This window comes from Engystomops pustulosus, chromosome 4, assembly GCF_040894005.1.
Source record: "Engystomops pustulosus chromosome 4, aEngPut4.maternal, whole genome shotgun sequence".
Taxonomy (NCBI): Eukaryota; Metazoa; Chordata; class Amphibia; order Anura; family Leptodactylidae; genus Engystomops; species Engystomops pustulosus.
This window is the reverse complement of record NC_092414.1, coordinates 95,771,712-95,793,789: the sequence shown is the minus strand read 5'-3', so window position 1 is coordinate 95,793,789 and position 22,078 is coordinate 95,771,712. Positions and strand designations below refer to the sequence as shown.

General features: G+C 37.6%; 1 protein-coding gene across 2 annotated transcripts in view; it reads right to left on the bottom strand.

Moving 5' to 3' along the window:
- TAFA2 (TAFA chemokine like family member 2) overlaps positions 1 to 22,078 on the bottom strand; it is a 144,550-nt gene that overhangs the window by 16,526 nt on the left and 105,946 nt on the right. For both annotated transcript variants that reach the window (XM_072146813.1, XM_072146814.1), the window contains exons 2-5: positions 13,390 to 13,444; positions 6,681 to 6,787; positions 872 to 1,024; positions 173 to 297 (exon numbers count right to left, since the gene is read on the bottom strand). In XM_072146813.1, coding sequence (XP_072002914.1) covers positions 173 to 297; positions 872 to 1,024; positions 6,681 to 6,786 — 384 coding nt within the window. In that variant the 5' untranslated portion in view covers position 6,787; positions 13,390 to 13,444. The remainder of the gene's footprint in view (positions 1 to 172; positions 298 to 871; positions 1,025 to 6,680; positions 6,788 to 13,389; positions 13,445 to 22,078) is intronic.

The following is a 22,078-nucleotide window of genomic DNA, read 5'->3' as shown; positions in this document are numbered from 1 at the left end:
TGCCTAAATGCACTAAGTTGCCGCCATGTGATTGGCTGATTAGATATTAAGTGTTAATGAGCAGTTGGACAGATGTACCTAATAAAGTGGCCGGTGAGTGTATGTCAGCATCTACAATACGTGGTGTAAATCCCGTCAGTAAAATTACAAACATTTTTTATCTGAAACTCACCTTTGTGGTTTTCACTTTAGTACCTGAGGCACAACTCCATCCTTTTTGGTCTGGAAGGACTTTGCATTCCTCTCCATCAAGACATGGCTGCATTTGGCACCACCATTTCTGTTCCACTATTGATGCTAAAAAGAACAAAATCAACTTTCAAACATGGACATTTACAGGATTTGATACAATGGCCTAGATAAATTTGTTATTTGTCTATTTTTTCACCAGAAAAAGTGTCTTTGAAGCTTGTACAGGTATTTATTATGTGTTTGTGCCACTTTTGTCTGCTACTTTAGAAAACCGTGGACCTAAAGGGGCGGGGTTGTACTTAGTCTGAGTTTGCGACACTTTATTACTGAGCTGTGACACAATTCTGTTGCAACAGCATGTAGCAAAGTGCACCAAAAAACTGGGTGCAACTGTGCATCCTGAAAAACATTAGTGAGGCAAATTGCTCTAAGACACTTTGGGCCACTGACTCAAAGTCTCATCATATAATGGTTCATGATCAGATTTCTGTTTTTTTTTAAGTATATTCTGTGTATTGTTAATAATACAAAGGATGAAAATATCCTCGCCTATATGCTATAAAACATTAATTTTCATTGTCATAGATACAATTTACAATAATTATTTAATTAGATATTTAAATTCTGTCTTGATAGTAACTTGTAACACTGAAAATGACTTTTTAGATGTAGTACATACCATCCACACAAGAAGGAGCAGCTCTTGTTGTTCCTGCCACTTGTCCTGGAAAACATGAGCACTTTACAGTCTGTGACCTTTCCTCTATCTTGTTCTTATTACAGCATCTGTGAAGAGCCACAACTTCACATGTCCCAGTTTTAACATGTTGAACTGAAGAGGCAAAAAAACAAGTGGCTCATTTGCAAAAATAACATTTTGTTTAATCTAAGTCATTTCTATAGTTATAGAACATACACACCTAAGGAGAAAAATAAGTCACATAAAACACAAACATTAATTATCAATGTTGGAGATTTTCTCACATAATTTTCTCACACTCTCCCTAGTTGTCCAAAACAATATAACTGTAATATCCGTGCTGGCATCATCTTGTTCAGCAAAGGGTTACTGGTTGGATGGTCAGCTGATCCACTCTGCTTCTTGAGGCGTGTCCAGGAACTCCTTTATATACCTGTCCATCCCAACAAACCTTGCTGGTTATAGTTCTATATCTAAGCTCTATATATTGCCTGTGCTTTCTATTGTTATTCTATCCTTTATTTTGGTTAATTGATCTCAGATATTGTACCTTCAATTATCCCTCTTGGACTCAGATTCTGTACTGTATAGGCTATCTTGTTGTGACCCAAACTACTTTTGAATCGTGTGTATTATTTGTTTGTTTATCTTGTCCTTGCCCCCCAGGCTACTAACTATTAGTTTCTTTTTTAGGTGATCCCGCCGTGTCAAGCTTACCAAAGACCCCCACCGGGATCAACATGAAGAGGAGCATAGGTGAGTATTTTCAGCCTGTTTGGGCTTATCTATACTGGTAGATTTCCAGTATTTAACACATTGCAGTGTTATCTTTGGCTGTTATCCACTGCAAGTGTCTAATCACACTAAAACGCCAATACCTGCAGTAGATATGTGAGTGCAGAGGAGATCATCCTACATCCACAGTTGTGTAATAGCAGAACTTGTGATCCCACACCAAGGTGACACACTAAGGTGCAACACCTAAGACCCTGTAATAATGCATGTAGCATTACTGCAATGAGAAAGAAACTATGTTGAACCTGGTTTGTAGATGAATAGAAACAGTTACTAAGTAGGTAGACCTTTTAGATGAAAAGGTGTGACTTTTAGGTTGAATTTGGACTTTTACCTTTTCTAAGCCTGCAATGTCCTAGATTATTTTCCAAAAAGGTTTTTTAGGTGTATTTTTTATTTTTGTTCTTTGCTCCTCTGTATATATGTGGTAGTGTAATCAAATTAGTTTTTTAAGTAAATAGGGTAGCGGAGAAGTAATAGCAAATGAATGGATGAGACTTCATACATTTTTTATACCCTTTAACCATAGAAACACATACAGTATTTTCACAGCATAGTAAAAGTCTAACTCCTATACTCTCTGTAACATTATGTTATCAGTTATGTATGCCATAAAATTGATGCCAAATACAACAAATACAAGTATAACATGTGAACACACCTTTAAAGTACGGTTGAATCATCATGGGTAAGTAGGCTACCCTCATTATTATATAGAAAAAACATAAATCAAAAAATGTGTATTCATAGAACAAAAGCAAATTAGAAAAATATGTAGTGAAAATGTAATTAAAAAAGCAGTTTGTTCTTTTAAATTCAAAGCACAAAGGAGAAGATTTTCTTTAATAAAATGTATGCAAAATAATTAAATGTGCCCCAACTTCAGTAATTAAATTGGCATAGAATTTGTGTGATGACACGTAATAGTTATTCAGCAATACCTCCAACAGTATTTGTCATCAAACGTTATGAGACAATGGGGCAGATTTATCGAGTGTCTGAAAGTCAGAAAATATCCAGTTGCCTATGGCAACCAATCACAGCTCAGCTTTCATTTTTCCAGTGCTCATGAAAATTTTAAAGGGGAGCTGTGATTGGTGGCCATGGGCAACTGGAAATATTCTGACTTTCAGACACTTGATAAATCTGCCCCATTATTTTACCAGTTTTTATCTTACATGTATTAAATCCTACACATGAAAGCAACTCAGATCAGGTATTCCTTAATAAATAAGGAAAAGGGAAAATATTGTAAAATAGACATGTGTTGGTGGTGGCAGATCAAAAAAGTAAACATCTTATTCCCGATTTACGTACCCTGCCAACAAAGTCAAAATTTTAAAAGAAAACAAAATCTGGAAAAAGAAGAACAATACCACTTATTTTCTCATTAAATTACAGAGAAATCGTCAATGCTGGCCAAACAACCCAGATGGAAAAGCCAGGTATGTCTTTGAACAAGATGGTTTCTCCTTAATCATTGTCCCTGCTGCTTAATTAACCTATTTTCGAAAAAATCAAAGCTTTTGCACGGGGCTCATGTTGGCATAATGTGTTGTGAGTGTCACTAACACAGCTAATGACTAGGATTTTGAGAGCACCACATGAGGCATTTGCATGTGCATTGCCAAAATAGAGAATCAGCTATTCCTGAAAATTATACACTCTAGCCATCTGTGTCTAGCCTAGTGGCCTTTACGCTACAAAGTGGAAATTTTTTTCTAATAATTTTACAACTGCAAAGTATATGTAGTCTTAAAATTGACATTTTAGTCTTCAATTTAAAAAAAAATTCTATCTTTAAGCTTTTGATGAGCTATATCAGATCAGCGAAGGTGTCAGAACAGATACCATTGACGTGTTCTCAGCACACAGACAACGGAGCCACATGACGTCCATTCTCAGAGAGAATATACCCTCTGAATTCTATGGTTTTACATATTAGGATGTAGGGAAACATCTGGTGCATATAACGTCTAAACCTCTTAGTAACTGGCTTATTTTGGAACTTAAAAGGGTTGTCTGGGACCCACATTTGTTTAACTATACTTAATAAATATAAAACGTTAGGAAAACACAATTTCAGATATATAACAACTCGCAAGAGATTCCATTGTGCAATTATTTATTGAACACAAATTTAGCAAAAACTGAAAAAACATGTTTGAGAAATATACTATATCCCCTTCATGAAACAATAGCGTATATAGGAAATTTGCAATAAAATAATCATTTTGACTTTATAAAAATCTTACATCATTCTTCAGTTAAATCCAGCATGTGGGCATTTGTTTATGCAAACCTCTTAATGCCCCCCCAAAAATTTGCATGGCATGAGATCTGGTATATGAGCTATTAAAACACCTTTCTTTTTCATTGTAGATGTGGTGGTGTGCTTTGAAACTATCATTCTGCTGGATAAATAGCCATAGATGTATAGAGACTGATTTCTCTATATATATATGATCTCTATATGATCTCAAGTTTTTTGGTCTGATACAACTAACAGTTTGTTGAGTTTTAACCTCTGTGGCAGATCCCAGTCCTATTGCTCACTCTGGCATCCTGGAGGCAGCTGTGCTAAATGGTTTTGTTGTATGCACATGCATACTCAAAGTTCCAGGTGTGCACTTATTTGCTCTGCAATTTTTTTCTTGTTATTCAAATAAAGTCCCTATAATGGTAGCATTATATTGTCGTTCTTTATACCCAATGGGCCGATCCTTCTTGTATGTAATGCACTTGAACTAGATGCGTTTCTGAGCTACCAGTACCCTCATTATTACTATTACTTTTATTACCTACCACTATTACTATCACTAACGTAAGAGCTATAAGAGAACATTTCAATCTTTAGTCACCATATACTGGCATAAAGATTATAAATCTAATATATTTTTTGTAGAAAGGTGGTGTCTTTATTTATCTTTCTCGTGCTATTTCGTTTGTAGCCAAATGACAATGCAATGCAAAGCAATGCAATACAATGCAAATTAAACCTCTCCTTTAAACTGTAGATCAGTACAATCATGAAGATAATACATTTATATAGTTTTTGTTAAGTTTTAACCCCTTCCCGCTGCTGCCCTTTTTCGTTTTTGCGTTTTCATTTTTCACTCCCCACATTTCAAAATCTGTAACTTTTTTATTTTTCCATGTACAGAGCTGTGTGACGGCTTATTTTCTGCTTAACAAATTACACTTCAAAATGGTGGTATTTAATATTCCATGCCGTGTACTGGGAAGCAGGAAAAAATTCCAAATGCAGTGAAAATGGTAAAAAAACACATTTGTGCCGTATTCTTGTGGGCTTGGATTTTACGGATTTCACTGTGCGCCCCAAATGACATGTCTACTTTATTCTTTGGGTCGGTGCGATTACGGGGATACAAAATTTGTATAGGTTTTATAATGTTTTCATACATTTAAAAAAATTAAAACCTCTTGTACAAAATTTTTTGGGGGGATTTTGCCATCTTCTGGCGCTAATAACTTTTTCATACTTTGGTGTATGGAGCTGTGGGTGGTGCCGTTTTTTGCAGATGTTTACAATGTTATCATTTTTAGGACTGTACGAATTTTTGATCACTTTTTATAAAAAATTTTTTTTTTTTTTAAATGGCAAAAAAGTGCCATTTTCGACTTTGGCCGCGATTTTCCGTTATGGGGTTAAACGCAGTGAAAAAACGTTATCATATTTTGATAGATCAGCATTTTCGGACACGGCGATACCTAATGTGTTTATGATTTTTATTGTTTATTCATATTTATATCAGTTCTAAGGAAAGGGGGTTGATTAGAATTTTTAGGTTTTTTTATTATAATTTTTTTATTATATTATAATTAGGCTTTTTGATCAGCAGTAAAACACCCGCGATCAACCGGTAATGTGCAGCAAAGACTTAACGGCTATGGAGAGGGCTCGGCCCGCGAGCCCTCTCCATGTACCGGGACCCGACATGTGATGTACTATTACGTCACATGTCGGGAAGGGGTTAAAACCTTATCCCCTGACCAATCCCAGCTATGGCTAACAAAATACCAAACAAGAGAAAACAAGAGGAGAGGACAAGGCTTCAATGCAACAACATAAAAGTGAAAATCTTTATTAGTGAATAGTTATTAATTAGTGAATAAAAATGTATAAAATAGACTGAGAAGCATCTCAGAATGGATACAAGACCCTTGACAAAGACCTGCTGTGATTGAAACGCGCGTCGGGGTGCACGCCAGGTAATATCATGTCCTCTGTTTGGTCACATTAGCTTCCACTTAGTTTGTACTATTTATATGTGTTTATTACTGTTTATGATTTAGCTTCTGTGACCCCTGTTATTACTACAGGATACTTGTCAGTTACATAAGGGCTCTACACCATTATTATTTGATTGCTACTTCTGTCTAGTACAGTTTACTACATTTCTGGGTCTCTTATATTGTATATTGGATATTTAGTTCATGTATCTTAGGACGTATTACCTGGCGTGCTTTCTTGTATTCATTCTGAGATGCTTCTCAGTCTATTTTATACATTTTTATTGTTGTTCACTAATAAAGATTTTCACTTTTATGTTGTTGCATTGAAGCCTTGTCCTTTCCTCTTGTTTTCTCTTGTTTGGTATTTTGTTGTTCATTTTTAAGAGGCCTTCTGTTGGCTACATTGGTCGATATTACTGTCACTAGATTCTACTACTGTTACACTGTGCTTTTTTTGCACAGCTATGGCTAGTAGCTAGGGGCATTCATTTACAGGATTGGCATTATGTTTTGGTTGCAAAGGATAGACCTGAACCAGATCTCTAATGCTCAATATAACCCAAGAGAGACAAAAAAAGTAACAGCAAAAAAAAGATGAAGTCTACATTAGCTATTATTAACTATGGGTTCCTAGCTCAGGTTTACACTTAGGTCAAGTGACATCTATACCCTGTGAATTATTTTATCCTTCCAAATGATATATTTATAGATTTTTGGATGTCAGAAAACAACTTACCTCTTTGATGAACTGCCCCAACTGATAACTTTGCCCAAAGAGTTCCAATAAATATAATTATAAAAAATGTTCCTTTTGTTGCCTTCTGCAGATATCTTTTATTCATTCTGTTACAAAATAAAAACACATGTTATGATTGATCTTTATCCATGAATAAAACATGTCCCTTAAAATTTTCCAATATGTCATGCTCTTAAGTTTTTTTCACATTTGGTTTACTGTGTGATTCACAACATACGGTAGTATGCAGCATCATGGAATAAATGGTGCTCTATAAATAAATAATACATAAAAATTCTTGTTGTGAACGTGGATTTAGTTGTTAATTGTTGAATTTATTTCTGATAATAACTAGAGATGGTAAAAAGAAACTGGTATTTCCTGGCTGCAGAGAGGCTGTAAGTTGTGGTAGAAAATTGTGCCATGCTCTAATATGCATGGGGAGCGTGGTTTGGTCTTCAAACAATGCTGTGTTTTAGTATGACATGCACATGACAGCCACTGCTCTGAGAATCACTTCTCTCTTCGATTCCATGGGCACTAACAGAGGCCAACTTCACCAAATAAGTGAAGTGGGAACGCAGCCTGACAAGGTAATGACTGTGTCTGCTTGAAATGATTGACCTGAGGGCCAAGATCCCACTCTTTTTAAACTGACATCAGATGATTCCATAGATTACGTCAGTACCTGTTCTGTTGAACACTGTTACATGTAGAAACCCCCAAAAGTGTAGAGAAGGTGTCGGCAGTAATTTTGCATTGACGTCACTGATCATTTTGCAATGATCAGTGGCAACATCATAGAGTGTTGGAAGGTGAAAACAGGATTATTTAAATCACAGGGTGTTCCAGGGAGACAACAGTGGCAGCAGCAGCAGCATGAGTAGGCCGCAATGTGGCACAATGATAAATTATGGGTAGCAGCAGCAGCATGAGGCCAGAGAGTGGCACAATGACAAATTCTGGTAGTGGCAGCAAATGGTAGGCCCCAGTGTGGCACAATGACAGAGTGTGGAGGTGGGTGACAATTCCAGTCCCTGGGAAAGATGGTGGGAGGCAGATGGAGCAACTGGCAGCAGGTGTATGGCATCAGGTGGGTGGCAGCATCAAAATAGTGGCTGAGGCAGGTAGTTAGAATCCGACTAATTTCTCAATGTTTGGGGGCGGCGTCATGCATCTAATCTGATGCATAAGGCATTGGTGTGTTGAAATCCTGGCTGATTCATGCGTGAATCCTCTTGACAAAGGTCAGTCTCTCCACATTACGAGTGGACAAGTGGGTTCTCCTTGAGGTAACGATGGCCCCTGCCGCACTGAACACCTGCCACACTACTGGTCGGGCAGGACAGCTTCTCTACTGCAAACTCCGCAAGTTGCAGCCACACATCAAGTTTGGCTGCCCAGTATTCCAGGGGCTTCTCTACCTGGGGTGGTAGAGTGCTGTCCAAGTAGGCCACCACCTGGTGGTGCAGAGTCTGCTCCATGTCCTGCTGCTGCTGCTGTTGATGACTACCCTACCTTACTCTTTCAAAAGAATTGGAATTTAGGGAATACAGAACCCCCAAAACTGACACAATGGACTTTGAGAAAAAATCACTCCACCAACTACGTGTATTTGACACGGATTTCTTGATATCTACTTTAGCAACAAAAAAGAATTGAAATTTGGGGTATTCGGAACCCCCAAAATGGACACCCTGCACTTTGAGCAAAAAATCACTCCATCAGCTACTGAGTACAAGCATCTAGATGCTAGAGACAGCACATGCAGTGTGAAATGACGGGATTGCAAATTGCTGTCTGTTTTTATAGGGCTGTGACATCACATAAGCCTGCCGGTCGCTTATTGGCTTACATGTCTGCACATGTGATCAAGGGTGTTCCTTTCTTCTTCCCAGAGCTCTCTGCACCATGTAAAAGGTTGTGCTCGTGGCCACTTTGCTAATAAAGGGGAAAAAATAAAAATTTGTTCCCATGAATCACTGTAAACTTTGGATTTGTGCCGAATCAAAGTTTTCCTGAAATTCTAAACCAATTCCACTTCGTTAGAATCGATTTGACCATGTCTAATAATAACCCATATAACTTAAAATAAATATAATTTCTTCTGATTAACTTTTGATTAGATAATAGATTGTATAAAAAATGTTTGCTGAATACACCTTCTGAATTGAATTAAATCAACATTGTCCCCAACGTGTATTTTTGGTGACTTTTTCAGGGTTTGGAAAACAAGCAATTAGATTACTCTACAATTCCTTTAAGGTAGTACTTGATGGTATAAAAGTCCAATCTAATATCTTTCTGTAACAGATGGAGAAAACCAAAGCAATAAAAGGTATTACGGTGTTTTAAAGGAAATCAACCATTTGAAAAAAACAAAAAATACCTAGAAATACTCACCTCCACTCCTCTTGATATTGATCCAGGCACTGTTCCCCCCTAGTCCTGACATGCTGGGATCACCCAGAAAAAAAAATTATAATTAGCAGCACGGAGAGCAGGGACAAGATGTCCCTGCACCCTCCTTTCCTATGCTCCCAGAAGCTCCCTCTCCCATGCTCTAAGCATGCATAATTAGCAGGGTTTTGTGTTTTTTCAAATGGTTGATTTCCTTTAAAAGTGTAGAAAAAGAAAATTCAATTAAGTGGGTATTCCTATCTGGACATTCATATTTAATGAGATTCATCTGCCAAAAAATATCTATATATATACACATTTCCTCAATTGCATTTCATTAAAAAATGTGAAGATAATTTTCCATAAATGTTGCTATGTTGTCCTTCAGTAACAAGATAGTTGTCCTTTGAAACACCCACCCCCCTCTGGCAGCAGTGGTGACATATGCGCTATCCACCTGAATTCAGTTTTACTACCACATGACAGCTGTGGGACATGCAGTAGCCCCAGGCCATTTCATATGTACAAAGAATTTGTTTCTTTGCACAATCACTCCAGCAGAGGTGGTTGGATCCAAGGACAGCTGACCTTAATTTCTATCCGACTATGTGTCTACATTTATAGAAAATTATCTTTACACATTAAAAAAACAATGAAACATATGTATATCGTGGACTGAATTAAATTCCAAGATAGCAATACTCCTTTAATCAATGTAGATTGAATAATCTACAGGAAATAGCACAAAGGTAACACGAAACTTCTGCTTCTAATCCTACAAGCATCAAAATATTGGATTTATATAAATAAATTTGCACTCTAAAAATCTCATCTCTATCTAATCAATATGTGGATCAATAGCCGTTAGTCTCAATATTTATTTTAACATTTTTTTTCTCCCTAATATTGCTAAACTAAAACCTCAAAGTTTGTGCAGTAGGATAACTATTTGGGCAGCCATGCATTGAATGAGAAGTGGCTTCAATTATTCAGTTTTATCTTGAATGTATTTCAGTAATTATCTGTGAAAAAAAAAATTTTGAGCAACTTACTGTACATGGAAAAATTAATCGGATTTTACTTGGCCTTACTGAAGTAATTAAGGAGTTGATTCACTGGAATAATAATCCTTCCATGACTTTCGGATAATCCTTGAAAACTTTAAATACATATGTCAGAAGGATGTTTTAAAGGTTTACTAGAGTAATTTTAGCAGCTATTATAGAGTGTAATATAAATATAAATTGTTAAAGCCTATTTTGCGAAAAACAGCAGTAGAATATGCAGTATCTGAATTCAAGATAAACCTGAAAGCTGGTAGTTACCACATTGCCTTCTCTTTCACTTAAGAATCCTGTAAAGACTAATCTGCTCTGCATTTAGAACTATGCTTCATTGTCTCATCAATAATAGAAATTTATGTATTCATATTTAAATAACATATTATATGCAATATGAATCCCTACAAAACTCATTTGTTTACCATCTTTACATAAACAGGAAAAAACAAGCTAAATTAGAAAGGATGCAATTGTCCTCACTAGTATCCTTTGAGTCTTTTGAGTTTCTAAATCAAAAAAGTATTTGCTAGTAGTTACCTACTGTATTTTGGACTGTATTTTGAGCCTAACACGTGTACAACTGGGGTCTAAAAGTATCCTGGAAAATTATTGTTGTTTACTCAATAGCATCTATGACAGATCAATTTAAAAAAGGGGGACCGTTTTTTACTTTTAATTTTGTTCCTAAATAGGGATAGAATTACTATTATTCTCACATCCCCTAATCTACTATTCATCATTAAAAGACCATATGCACACACAAATGGATCACATTTCTGACTGCGAAACCTAAATGTTTTAACCATCTCAACTGCAGATCTTAAAGGTCTGCAAGAAAACTGTGCCACACTAAGTGCGACACTGCAGTGAAACAGTGATTTCCCAAGAGTGCGGTTGTGAAGGATAGATTTCAACAAAGTGCTTGTTTCCCAATAGGAGAGGAAATGTGTTTTGATCCTGTTCTGACTGATGCACAACCTAGATCTTGCAAATCTTGATCAACAGAAAAATACTAGAGCAAGCATCATAAATGAAAGCCATGTACAAGATAAATCTCACCCAAACCCAGCACAAATACAAGGATTACAGAAAGAACAATGGATGTTAAGAACCTCTTTACCATTTACGTTCTTATCCTCTGTATGTGTTCAAGCTGTTCCTTCATTAGATATATAACTAAGCTGTAATAACGTACACAGGGGGAAATTTATCAGGAGTGTCCGATAGCAAAATTGTTCTAGTTGCCCATGGCAACCAATCAGAGTTCAGATTTGATTTCCCAACAGATGTTTATAAAGTTAAAGCTGAGCTCTGATTGGTTTCCATGGGCAACTGGAACAGTTTTACTTCAGACACTTCTGATAAATCTCCCAGAGTGTTAAGCGATAAAAAAACATATCTTAAATACATACAAGTTAATAAGCAAACTCATAATCCAAATGTCAAGAGAGTACTCCAAGTATCTAATTTCTAAAATCATGGAAATGAAATATAAATCTTATAAACTGGAACTGATCACAAAGTAAATACTTAAAAAAAATTAGGAGGCACGGTCCATAGAATACAATGAACAGGCAGATGTTATCACATTTGTATTACATCTCCAATTACTGGATTTTCCATAGTTGAACTTAAATGAGTTTTGACCACAAGAAGTTAAGGGAGAATTCAAGTTGTTGTAATACAAATGGTAACACTTGCCTATATCTCAGCTATGTGAAAGCTGCATTACAAAGCCCCAAAGTGAGCTACAATCCCATTGTCTGAAAAACAGAATTTCTTTTTCATATTTCTTTGTCCAACACGGAGAGGACGGCAGTAATATGTGTACTTTTGCTATTGAAAGAGTATGTAGGTCACACGGGTTTGTTTCCCAAAAATAAGGAGGCTTTTTAGTTATTCACACTGAATACAAGACCAGCAAATGGTATGAAGTTTAAGAATTCATCATTGATCTCTAAAGAGATATATCTTTTCATTAGTATACATTAGTATACATTAGTATACTTAGTATACATTAGTATACATTTTCATTAGTATACATTTTAGTGAAAGTTGCATATTGGTGCATTTGAACTATTCTTAGTTGTTTCATTCTATTTATCATTGGATTGTAACACTTATATGGCGTATCATTTATTTTTGACATACTCTCTTTTCTCCATCCAATGTACTCTTGCTGAATTGTTGGTTGTATGTATGTTTTATCTGTTTGTATTAATTAGATATGTATGTAAAGCAAAGCAACCATTTAAAAAAAACTCACCACCTTGATGTTGAATCCGGCGCTTTCATCCGCTTGTCTTCACACGCTGGGATCACCTAAAAAAGGAAACCTCACCTCCCTTTCCTATGCTCCCAGCATGGGAGAGGTAGAGAGAGGTAGTGAGGGTTTGCATAATTAGCAGCCCAGAGCCCCGGACATATTGTTCAGTGCTACAGGCTGCTAATTATAAGTTTATTTTCTAGGTGATCCCGATTTGGTAAAACTAGAGGACAGCGCAGGAATCAACATCAAGAGGAGCAGAGGTGAGTATTTCTAGGTTTGTTTTTTCAAATGGTTGATTTCTTTTAATCGTCTGGACAGCTCACCTGATGTTCATCTAATCCACCTTGTTCATTATGCCATGGTTTATTAACATGTAGATTTTTAGTTCATTTAAATACTGGCTGATGTGGGCTTGTCATCGTTTGTGCTAGCTAGTATTTTCTTTACCTATCTGTATGTTTAGTTTCTGCATTGAAAGACAATGGGGCAAATTTACTTACCTGGTCCTGACGCGATCCCCGATTCGGACGGTCCGACGAGGATGAAGTCCGGCGCGATTCATGAAGATTGTGGGCCCAAGTTCCTCCATTCGTCACTTCCGCGCCGAGGTCCATCGGAGTTCACCTTCTTCTTCCCGGCGCTTGTAAGTGGGTGACTTGTGCCACAATTTTAAATCTGTTAGATCTTGCACGTTGTCCGAATCCATCGGGTTGTCTGACGGTCCGCCCCCCGATTTCTGTGGCGTGCAAGCCGGCGCTGATGCGCCAAAATCCGATCGTGTGTGACACAATCCCTGGCACAATGCGGCAAAAGACGGAAATCGTTGGGGAAACCCGACGAAAATGTGCTCCGCTGACCTTCAGTAAATGAGTTCCATTGTCTTTCAAAATGTTGCAGCAATCTAGATCTAGAGGGAGTGGATTTACAGATATGCAACACTTTATCAAACAAATCACTCAAGATTTAAAAATAGACTCACCTCCTTCATTCAAAATCCAGATTCCCCCCAAACACACAAGAATCCAGTTGAACATCTGAAAAATAAATTGTAACATTTTAATTGTTGACTTGATTATTGTGTCAGTAAATGACAATAATAACAATAAAAATGCCACACCAAACATGATATTTACATTAAGACTGTCCCCCACCATCACAGCTCTCAAGACTAAACTACATGAACCCTAATGTATGCATTAGTATAATTTCAAGTATACAAGCATGAAAACTCTTCAGTTTAAAAAATAAAACTAATAAAAAATAAAAATAAACTAATAAAAATAAGAATGGTATAACTCACATTAAAAAATGTTCAAGGTATATTCTATATAAATTAGAAAAGGTAAATCAGAAAAAGGTGAACATTGCAAATTGCAAATTGATACTATTATATAATAGATAATTAATAATGTCATCATTTACCATATAAAAATACAAATAGTGCTTAATCATTTAATAGAAAGATATATTTGTAATTTGGTTATAAATATGCAACGTACATAATGCCAGGATACATTCTATATACTGTGTGCATAATATACCATATAAATATATAGCTTATAATGCATGAATAATATTTATACATTACCTCCATAATATTATTTTATATTTAAAAAGTATATATATATATATATATATATATATATACATATATATATATATATATATATTTATATATATGGTGATACACTATGAAATAAATAAACATTGAACATGCCCCAAGTTTCTTAAACTATGTGTTTGTGTGTGTGTAATGTGCTTGTGTTTAAGATTAGAGGTGAAAGACAAATAATATTCATGGCTGTTGGATGAATCATAAAGATGTTAATGTGTATCAGAAAGTGCTGATGTGGCCTCTACTAGACCCATTATAAAGGTTCATGACAATGCATAATACAGGTGGCCAAATGTCAGGATTCGGGATCGACACCTGGGACCGGAATCTGAGTGGCACCTGGTCTTCACCAGAGCCCACCGCAAAGCGGGATGGTCTTGCGGTGTGCCGCCAGGTCGCTCCACATGTGTAACTAGCCCGTGGTGGCAGCCAAGGTCGAGGTACATTTGCAGGAGACAGTCTCGTGGTCAAGTTCAGGCACATGTTCAGGGCAGGCTGCAGAGATCCAAGGTCATGTCCAATCCGGGGTCAGCAACAAGGGGTCACAGGAGCGCGGGTAGCAGGTGCACCTTATAGTCCAGTGCACCTTATATATGGACCATACTTACAGACAACAGCTGCCTTGAACTGTGCACAGGTCTGCCACCTGCTGGTCATTCATCCTTATAATCAGGTGTGCCTTATAATCCGGTGCATCTTATATATGAACCTAGACGTTTTAGCAGGCATTTATTGATAGCCTTATAATCCGGTGCGCCTTACAGTCCGAAAAATACGGTAGTTCGCTGTTCTTACTATAGGTTCTATGTGTGGTATACAGGCGGTCCCCTACTTAAGAACACTCGACTTACATACGACCCCTAGTTACAAACTGACCACTGGATATTGGTAATTTATTGTACTTTAGTCCTAGGCTACAATAAACAGCTGTAACAAATATCACTTGTGTCTATAATGAAGAGTTATTGTCAATCCTGATTCTAATGACAACCCAAAATTTTTAAAATCCAATTTGTCACAGAAACCAAAAAAGTTCTGGCTGGGATTACAATGATAAAATAAACAGTTCTGACTTACATACAAATTCAATTTAAGAACAAACCTACACACCCTATCTTGTATGTAACCTGGGGATTGCCTGTATAAGGACTGAGCCAAGTTTAGTTTAAGTTGCTTGGACTTTTTTTAGGTGTACTACACCTAAAGGCCATATTCACATGTCACTATCTAGGAGTGTGATGAATATATAGAAACATACAGCAAGAGGGGCACGTTAGGTCTTTTCTTTGCTCATCAGTGCCAGTATTAGTCCCAAATACGGAGATGATGAAAACCTTAGCAGCAAATACCTCCTTCCAAGAGAAACCCTTTCAAATGAAATAGCCACAGACTCACTATACCGTCTCTGGACCTTAGGCAAGAATTTTAACTTTTAGGTGTATCTTGTGTGCAACCACAATCAGATGTATCTAGAAACAGAGCCTATCCAAAAAGAGGGCTGGTGTTCCACTCTGGCATCTTCTGTGGTTAGAGAGAAAAGATTGCGAATAGAATAATACTGTTTCAGCAATTCACTGAGTTTTTTCAAAACCTATTATACTCACAAACCAAAGGTAAAAGTAGGCATCAATAAAATCAACATTAAATAGGCAAGGTTATGCGGTATAATAAAAGCTATGTATTTGTGAAATGAAAATCATAACAGGAACTGTACTTTCACATTTTTGTCATACTCAGTGGTGTAACAACAGCCGCAGTAGATGTAGCGTCTGTACGGGGCCCGGGCGCAGGGGGGCCCGTGCTGGACAGGGGAAAGAATAATTTATTCACTTGCTTCCTGCCCCTGGAAGCCGGAACGCTTATTTAAGGAGCAGTCCCCGTGCCCGAGACGGACATCCGAATTATAATTTGTTATGGATGTGCCCCCGGGCCCGTCCCACTTCCTCCACTGACTTTGGTTGGAGAGGTAGTGGGATGGGCCCGGGGACACATCATTAACAAATTATAATCCGCTGTCCATCTTGTGCTCAGGGGCAGTCCCACTACCTCTGCTGACAGCTGCTGAACAAGCACGGCCAGCCCCGCCCACCTCATATATGGCTCGCACAGCTCGCGTACGTTCCGCACCACCCAGTGCACATGCGGCCCAGCCCGCCAACCTCACCTGCAGCCTGCCGCTCACCTCACCTTCGGCCCGGCCCACACACCTCACCTGCAGGCTGGATCGCCGACCTCACACGTAGCCTGCCCCTGCCACCACGTCCCGACCCCACATTCCATGCGCGCCGCAATTACCGAGTGACATCCAGCGATGAAGGTGGGTGAGTATAAGTAATACATATGTAAATGCATGTAAATGTTTTTGAGTGAGTATATATGCTGTAAATGTGTGTATTTGTTGTATATACTGAATGGGTGTGTATATAAGCTGTATGTGTGTGTATGTGTTGTATATACTGAATGTGTGAGTATATATGCTGTATATGTTTGTGTATGTTGTATATACTGGATCTGTATGTATATATGCTGTATATCTGTCTATATGTGTTGTGTATACTGGATGTGTGTATATATGATGTATACATGTGTGTATGTTGTGTATATACTGGATGTGTGTGTATATATTCTGTATATCTGTATGTATGTTGTATATACTGGATGTGTGTGTATATGTGCTGTATATGCTGGATGTGTGTGTATATATGCTGTATATCTGTGTGTATGTTTTGTATTTACTGGATGTGTGTGTATATATGCTATATATCTGTGTATATATTGTATATGTTGTAAATTTGATGTGTATTAACTGTATGTGTGTATATAATGTGCATATGCTCGTGTGAGTATAAATGTATGAATGTGTGTAAAAAGGATTGCTCTTGTATAAATGTGTGTGAATAAATATGTATCGGTAAGAGAAGGGGGCGCCAGTCAAAGGTCTGCTATGGGGCCCAGTCTCTGCTGGTTACGCCCCTGGTCGTACTCCTTATTTTTTTTACTTATGCATTTCTCTTTTTCACCTCCCACATTCCACATTTTTGTGGACATATCTGGGCTTGTTATCTAAGGAACGGATTGTACTTCGTAGTGGCACCATTCAATTTTCTGTGCAAATATTGTAAATGCTGTGAAATTGACAAAAAAATTGTTGTGCCCTTTGCTCACAGACTTTATTTTTGTGACTTATTTTCCTTTTTGTATCAAATGACACATCTTCTTCATTCTTCGAGTTAGTTTTATAAGGGAGATACCAAACTTAGATATTGTTTTCTAAAAGCTGTAAAAAATTAAATGAAAATGTTTGGAGAAAAAAACAGTTATGTGTCACTGTTTTCTAACATGCATAGTCTATGGAGCAGTGTATAGTGTCATTTTTGTAGGATTTTGTAGTTTTTATTGGTGCCATCCAGAAAACTCTACAAACTTTGATCACTTTTTGTTAAAATCGTTTCTCCTTCATTACAGTGAATATTTTTTTTTAATAGATACATTTTGGGAATCAGAGATAGATGTTGTATTTATGTTTTTATTTGATTATGTTTATGTGAATTTTAGGTCTTTACCTGACGGGCCTTGAAAGTCTGTCGCCAATCAGATTATGTCATGGTGGGAGGCAATTGTTTGAAAGAAGGCAGCACCCTTTAGCCACTGCTGTTTAAGTTCTGCAGTGTGGTGAGTCATCTCCATTAGGTTTTGATGGTACCATACATGAATGCCACTTCATTAAAGGTAATTTGTCATATATAATACAGGCAGTCCCCGGGTTACATACAAGATAGGGTCTGTAGGTTTGTTCTTAAGTTGAGTTTGTATGTAAGTCGGAACTGTATATTTTATCATTGTAATCCCAGCCAGAACTTGGGTTGTTAAGTCGGAACTGTATATTTTATCATTGTAATCCCAGCCAGAACTTGGGTTGTCATAAGAATCAATATTAACACTAAATCTTCATTACAGACACATTTGATAACTGTTATAGCTGTTTATTGTAGCCTAGGACTAAAGTACAATAAATTACCAATATCCAGAGGTCCGTTTGTAACTATGGGTCGTATGTAAGTCGAGTGTTCTTAAGTAGGGGACCGCCTGTAGATTAAAATAATGATGCAGATATAAGAGTTGCAGACATTTGTTGGGAAGATTGTTCCAGACTGAGGCAACCCCCTTCCCCAACTTATTTTATTTCTCGGATTTGGTAATCCGATTGTTTATTTTAATTTTCGTGTTGTTCTGTCTTGAGCTGCGCTATTAACAGCACTTTAGAAAACTTTAAGAAGTAGTCATCTGAAGATAACTTTGTCTCATTTTCATTAGGAGAAAAGTAGTTCTGTAGTTCCAAAAACTTATCTCAGATTGCATTACATTTTCCATTTTCTGTAGACTTTTTAATGAAAGCACTATTTGTGGTGTAAACTAAGCCAACTACATCAGCTTTATCATCCACCATCAGACATTTTGATAAATCTGGCAATGTTTAAGACTGTGTAATGTAACTTACTCCATTGATGTTTATGAAAGAGTGTTTTAGGCAATTTCTATGTAATTTGTGAAGTCATTGTGCAATAAACTATTGACTAATGTGTTATCTGTCTCTAGGTTTATAACAGAGATGTTACCTTTATAGTAATACAACTACCTGTCAGATTAATAAAAAAAGACAGGGTTACTCTTTTTACACGAGGGTTATACTCGTGTATAAGCCGAGTTTTTCAGCACAAAAAATGTGCTGAAAAACCTCACCTCGGCTTATACACCAGTCAAGTAAAAAATAAAAAACGTAATACTCACCCTCCGGTGTCTGGATCGTTGGCGCGGGTCCCTATCTTCAGCGCGAGGCTCCCGATCCTCGGCGCAGTACCAGGCGGCGGCTCCTCTTCTTTCTTCTGTAGCCGGCAGATCGCGTCCATGCGATCTGCCGGCGGGCGTACAATAAGATGCAGCAGTGTCGCGGCTGAGACACCGCGGTATCATAGTGCGCGCCCGCCGGCAGATTGCATGGACGCGATCTGCCGGCTACAGAAGAAAGAAGAGAGAAGAGGACCCGCCGCCACCTGGTACCGCACGCTGAAGATCGGGACCCGCGCGCTGAAGATCGGGACCCGCGACAACAATCCGGACACCGGAGGGTGAGTACTAATTTTTTCTTTTTTTATACGCTTGGCTGGGGGCAGGCTGCATACTTTATGGGGCCAGGCTGCATACTTTATGGGGGCAGGCTGCATACTTTATGGGGGCAAGCTGCATACTTTATGGGGGCAGGCTGCATACTTTATGGGGGCAGGCTGCATACCTCATGGGGACTGGCTGTATACCACATGGGGACTGGCTGTATACCTCATGGGGACTGGCTGTATACCTCATGGGGGCTGGCTGTATACCACATGGGGGTTGGCTGTATACCACATGGGGGCTGGCTGTATACCACATGGGGGCTGGCTGTATTCTACATGGCGACTGGCTGAATACTACATGGGGACTGGCTGTATACTACATGGGGACTGGCTAGCTGTATACTACACCCTCAGCTTATACTCGAGTCAATATGTTTTCCCAGTTTTTGGTGGTAAAATGAGGGGTCTCGGCTTATACTCGGGTCGGCTTATACTCGAGTATATACGGTAATAGCAGGATAAGGTCAGGGTCAACAAGATGATGGTCTTTAAAAATAGTGAGGAATCAATAAACTTATTTCACAAGAACTTGGTAGTAAAAGTACAGTACAATGTATATTATTTTGCTACACCATCTTGTCCAAGAAAAGAAGGAAAACACTTAAAAGAATTTAAGATCAGCGATTCAACTTTCAGAGCAGTAATGTCCGTTAAAGCATGCATTAGAACAATGGACATTTGCTTAGATACTTAAAAAATACAAGAAGAAAAACTCAGAAAACGTTTTATATACAAAAATACAGGACATTTCTATTCTTTAGTAACAGTAAGAAGCCTCTCGGCTTAGGATGCATTTCAAGTGTGACAATACACAGGAAGATAAGGGTGGGAGCGATCAGGAAGCGCAGCATTGTAAGGCAGTGATGTTGGGAAGTATCACTTTCACTTTCTTATTAGTTTCTGAGTAATATTTGATAAAATCCTTAACAGAATATTCCTCTACTAACTCACAACTGAGATTGATAACTTACCAAAGAAGCAGAAAGAAAAATAACACAAACAAGCCTAAACAAACAGCGATAAGATAAATGACACCCACTGAGTTTTACATTAGGTACTCAAAACAGACCTAATCTCTTCACATTCTCAATTGCATGTAGCTTCAACTCGTCTTCATCTTGCAAGCACTAAATATCATTATACAGACTACTCTGTAGCCCTATTCGCCCTTGATTCTTTATATAAGATGGCGGTTGATGACTATTTTATGCCACAGTATGATTTATTTATTAAATTATTTTATTACTTCATTCTGAACCTTAAAATAATCTACCATCAAAATAAAAAATGACAAACTAAGTTACTCCAGAGCTAGAATAGCTCTGGGGGGTGTTACCATAACTCCTCCATTCTATAACTTCATAAGCTGTTATATTTATTCTACTCCACCTGAGCTCCCTCAGCACTTCCCCCAACCTCTGTCTGATGTAATCTCACTGCAGCAGTGGTAGTTTCAGCACAGAGTGCTAGGGTGAAGTTTTCCTTGTACACTGTAACAGCCTGTGAAGCTGGACCCTCAATCCTGCTGCTTCATGCAACAATGTTATTACTCTGAAATGTCTAAATTTTCTTTTATATGTACTGTATGATCTGTAAAGCGCTGCAGAAGACATTGTAAAAATACAAATTAAAGGTTTATTATTAGTAATATTTTTTTTTAATCATATTATTATTTATTTTTATTTTTAACACTAAAACATATTCTGTCACACAAAAAAATGTAAATTTTTGAATTATTGAGAAAACGGAAAGCAAAAGAAGAAAACACTGGGTGGATTTATCATGACTTAAACACCTGAAAACAAAAAAGGGAAAGGCACTTTTTCTGGCCCTCACACCGGAGGGGACAGTGCCAGGCTGTGCAATAGCCCACATTTCCTTCCCCACTACCTATAGTCTGCACCTGGTTTGGGCACAGGCTGAGGCACAGTTCTACATGGAAATTGCTCCTGATTGATCCGGCAGGTGCTGTAGGCGGGGTTTGGATCATAACGATAGTATTGTAGAATTTTTCTGGAACATAAGATTCATTCATTCAATTTGCATTTAAAGGGGTATTCTCGTCTGGGCATTCACATTCAGTTTCATTAATCTGCCATACAAAAACATTTCTTTAATTGGATGTTATTAAAAAAATGTTCCTGAGTGAAGATAATTTCTCTGTCATCTGGTCCCTTAGAAACAAGACTGTGTCCCTGGATACGACCACCTCTGCTGGAGTGATTGCGCAAAGAAACAAAAGATTTTGTACATGAAATGTCCGGGAGTTACTGGATATCCTATAGCCGCTCTGTGGTAATGATCACTGAAGCCATGTGGTCAGGCAGGGGTCAATAGTTCATGTCTGGCCACTGCTGCCAAAATGTGAGGTGGTCATATCTGAGGAAGCTATCTCGTTTCTAAGGGAAAACATGGCTACATTTATGAGAAATTATCTTCACACAGGAACATTTTTTTCAATAACATCCAATTGAAGAAATGTTAACATATAGCAAATGAATTAAATTAAATGTGAATGCCCAGATGGGAAAACCCCTTTAAGCCCTGTTGTTTTGATGGTTTATGTTCTTAAAAATTCCTGTTCTTCACAGTATGTGTCAATAGAAATAAGTAAGCTTGCTTTACTATTGTGATGTTTCTAGCAGCACAGCATTAACAATGTAAATGCAACAGTATTATACAGTAAAAAAAACTGGTAAAAAATCCATTACTTTTACAGATTTCATCAGTTATATTTTATCATATAGCAGGTATTTATTTCACAAGGGAAATCATAGTTGTATTTAGGTGCTGCATAAAGTATATATACAAAACACATACTGTATTACTTGTTTAGTAATGCAAAATTCAAAGCACATTGAGACACAGTAAGAATCAAAGAA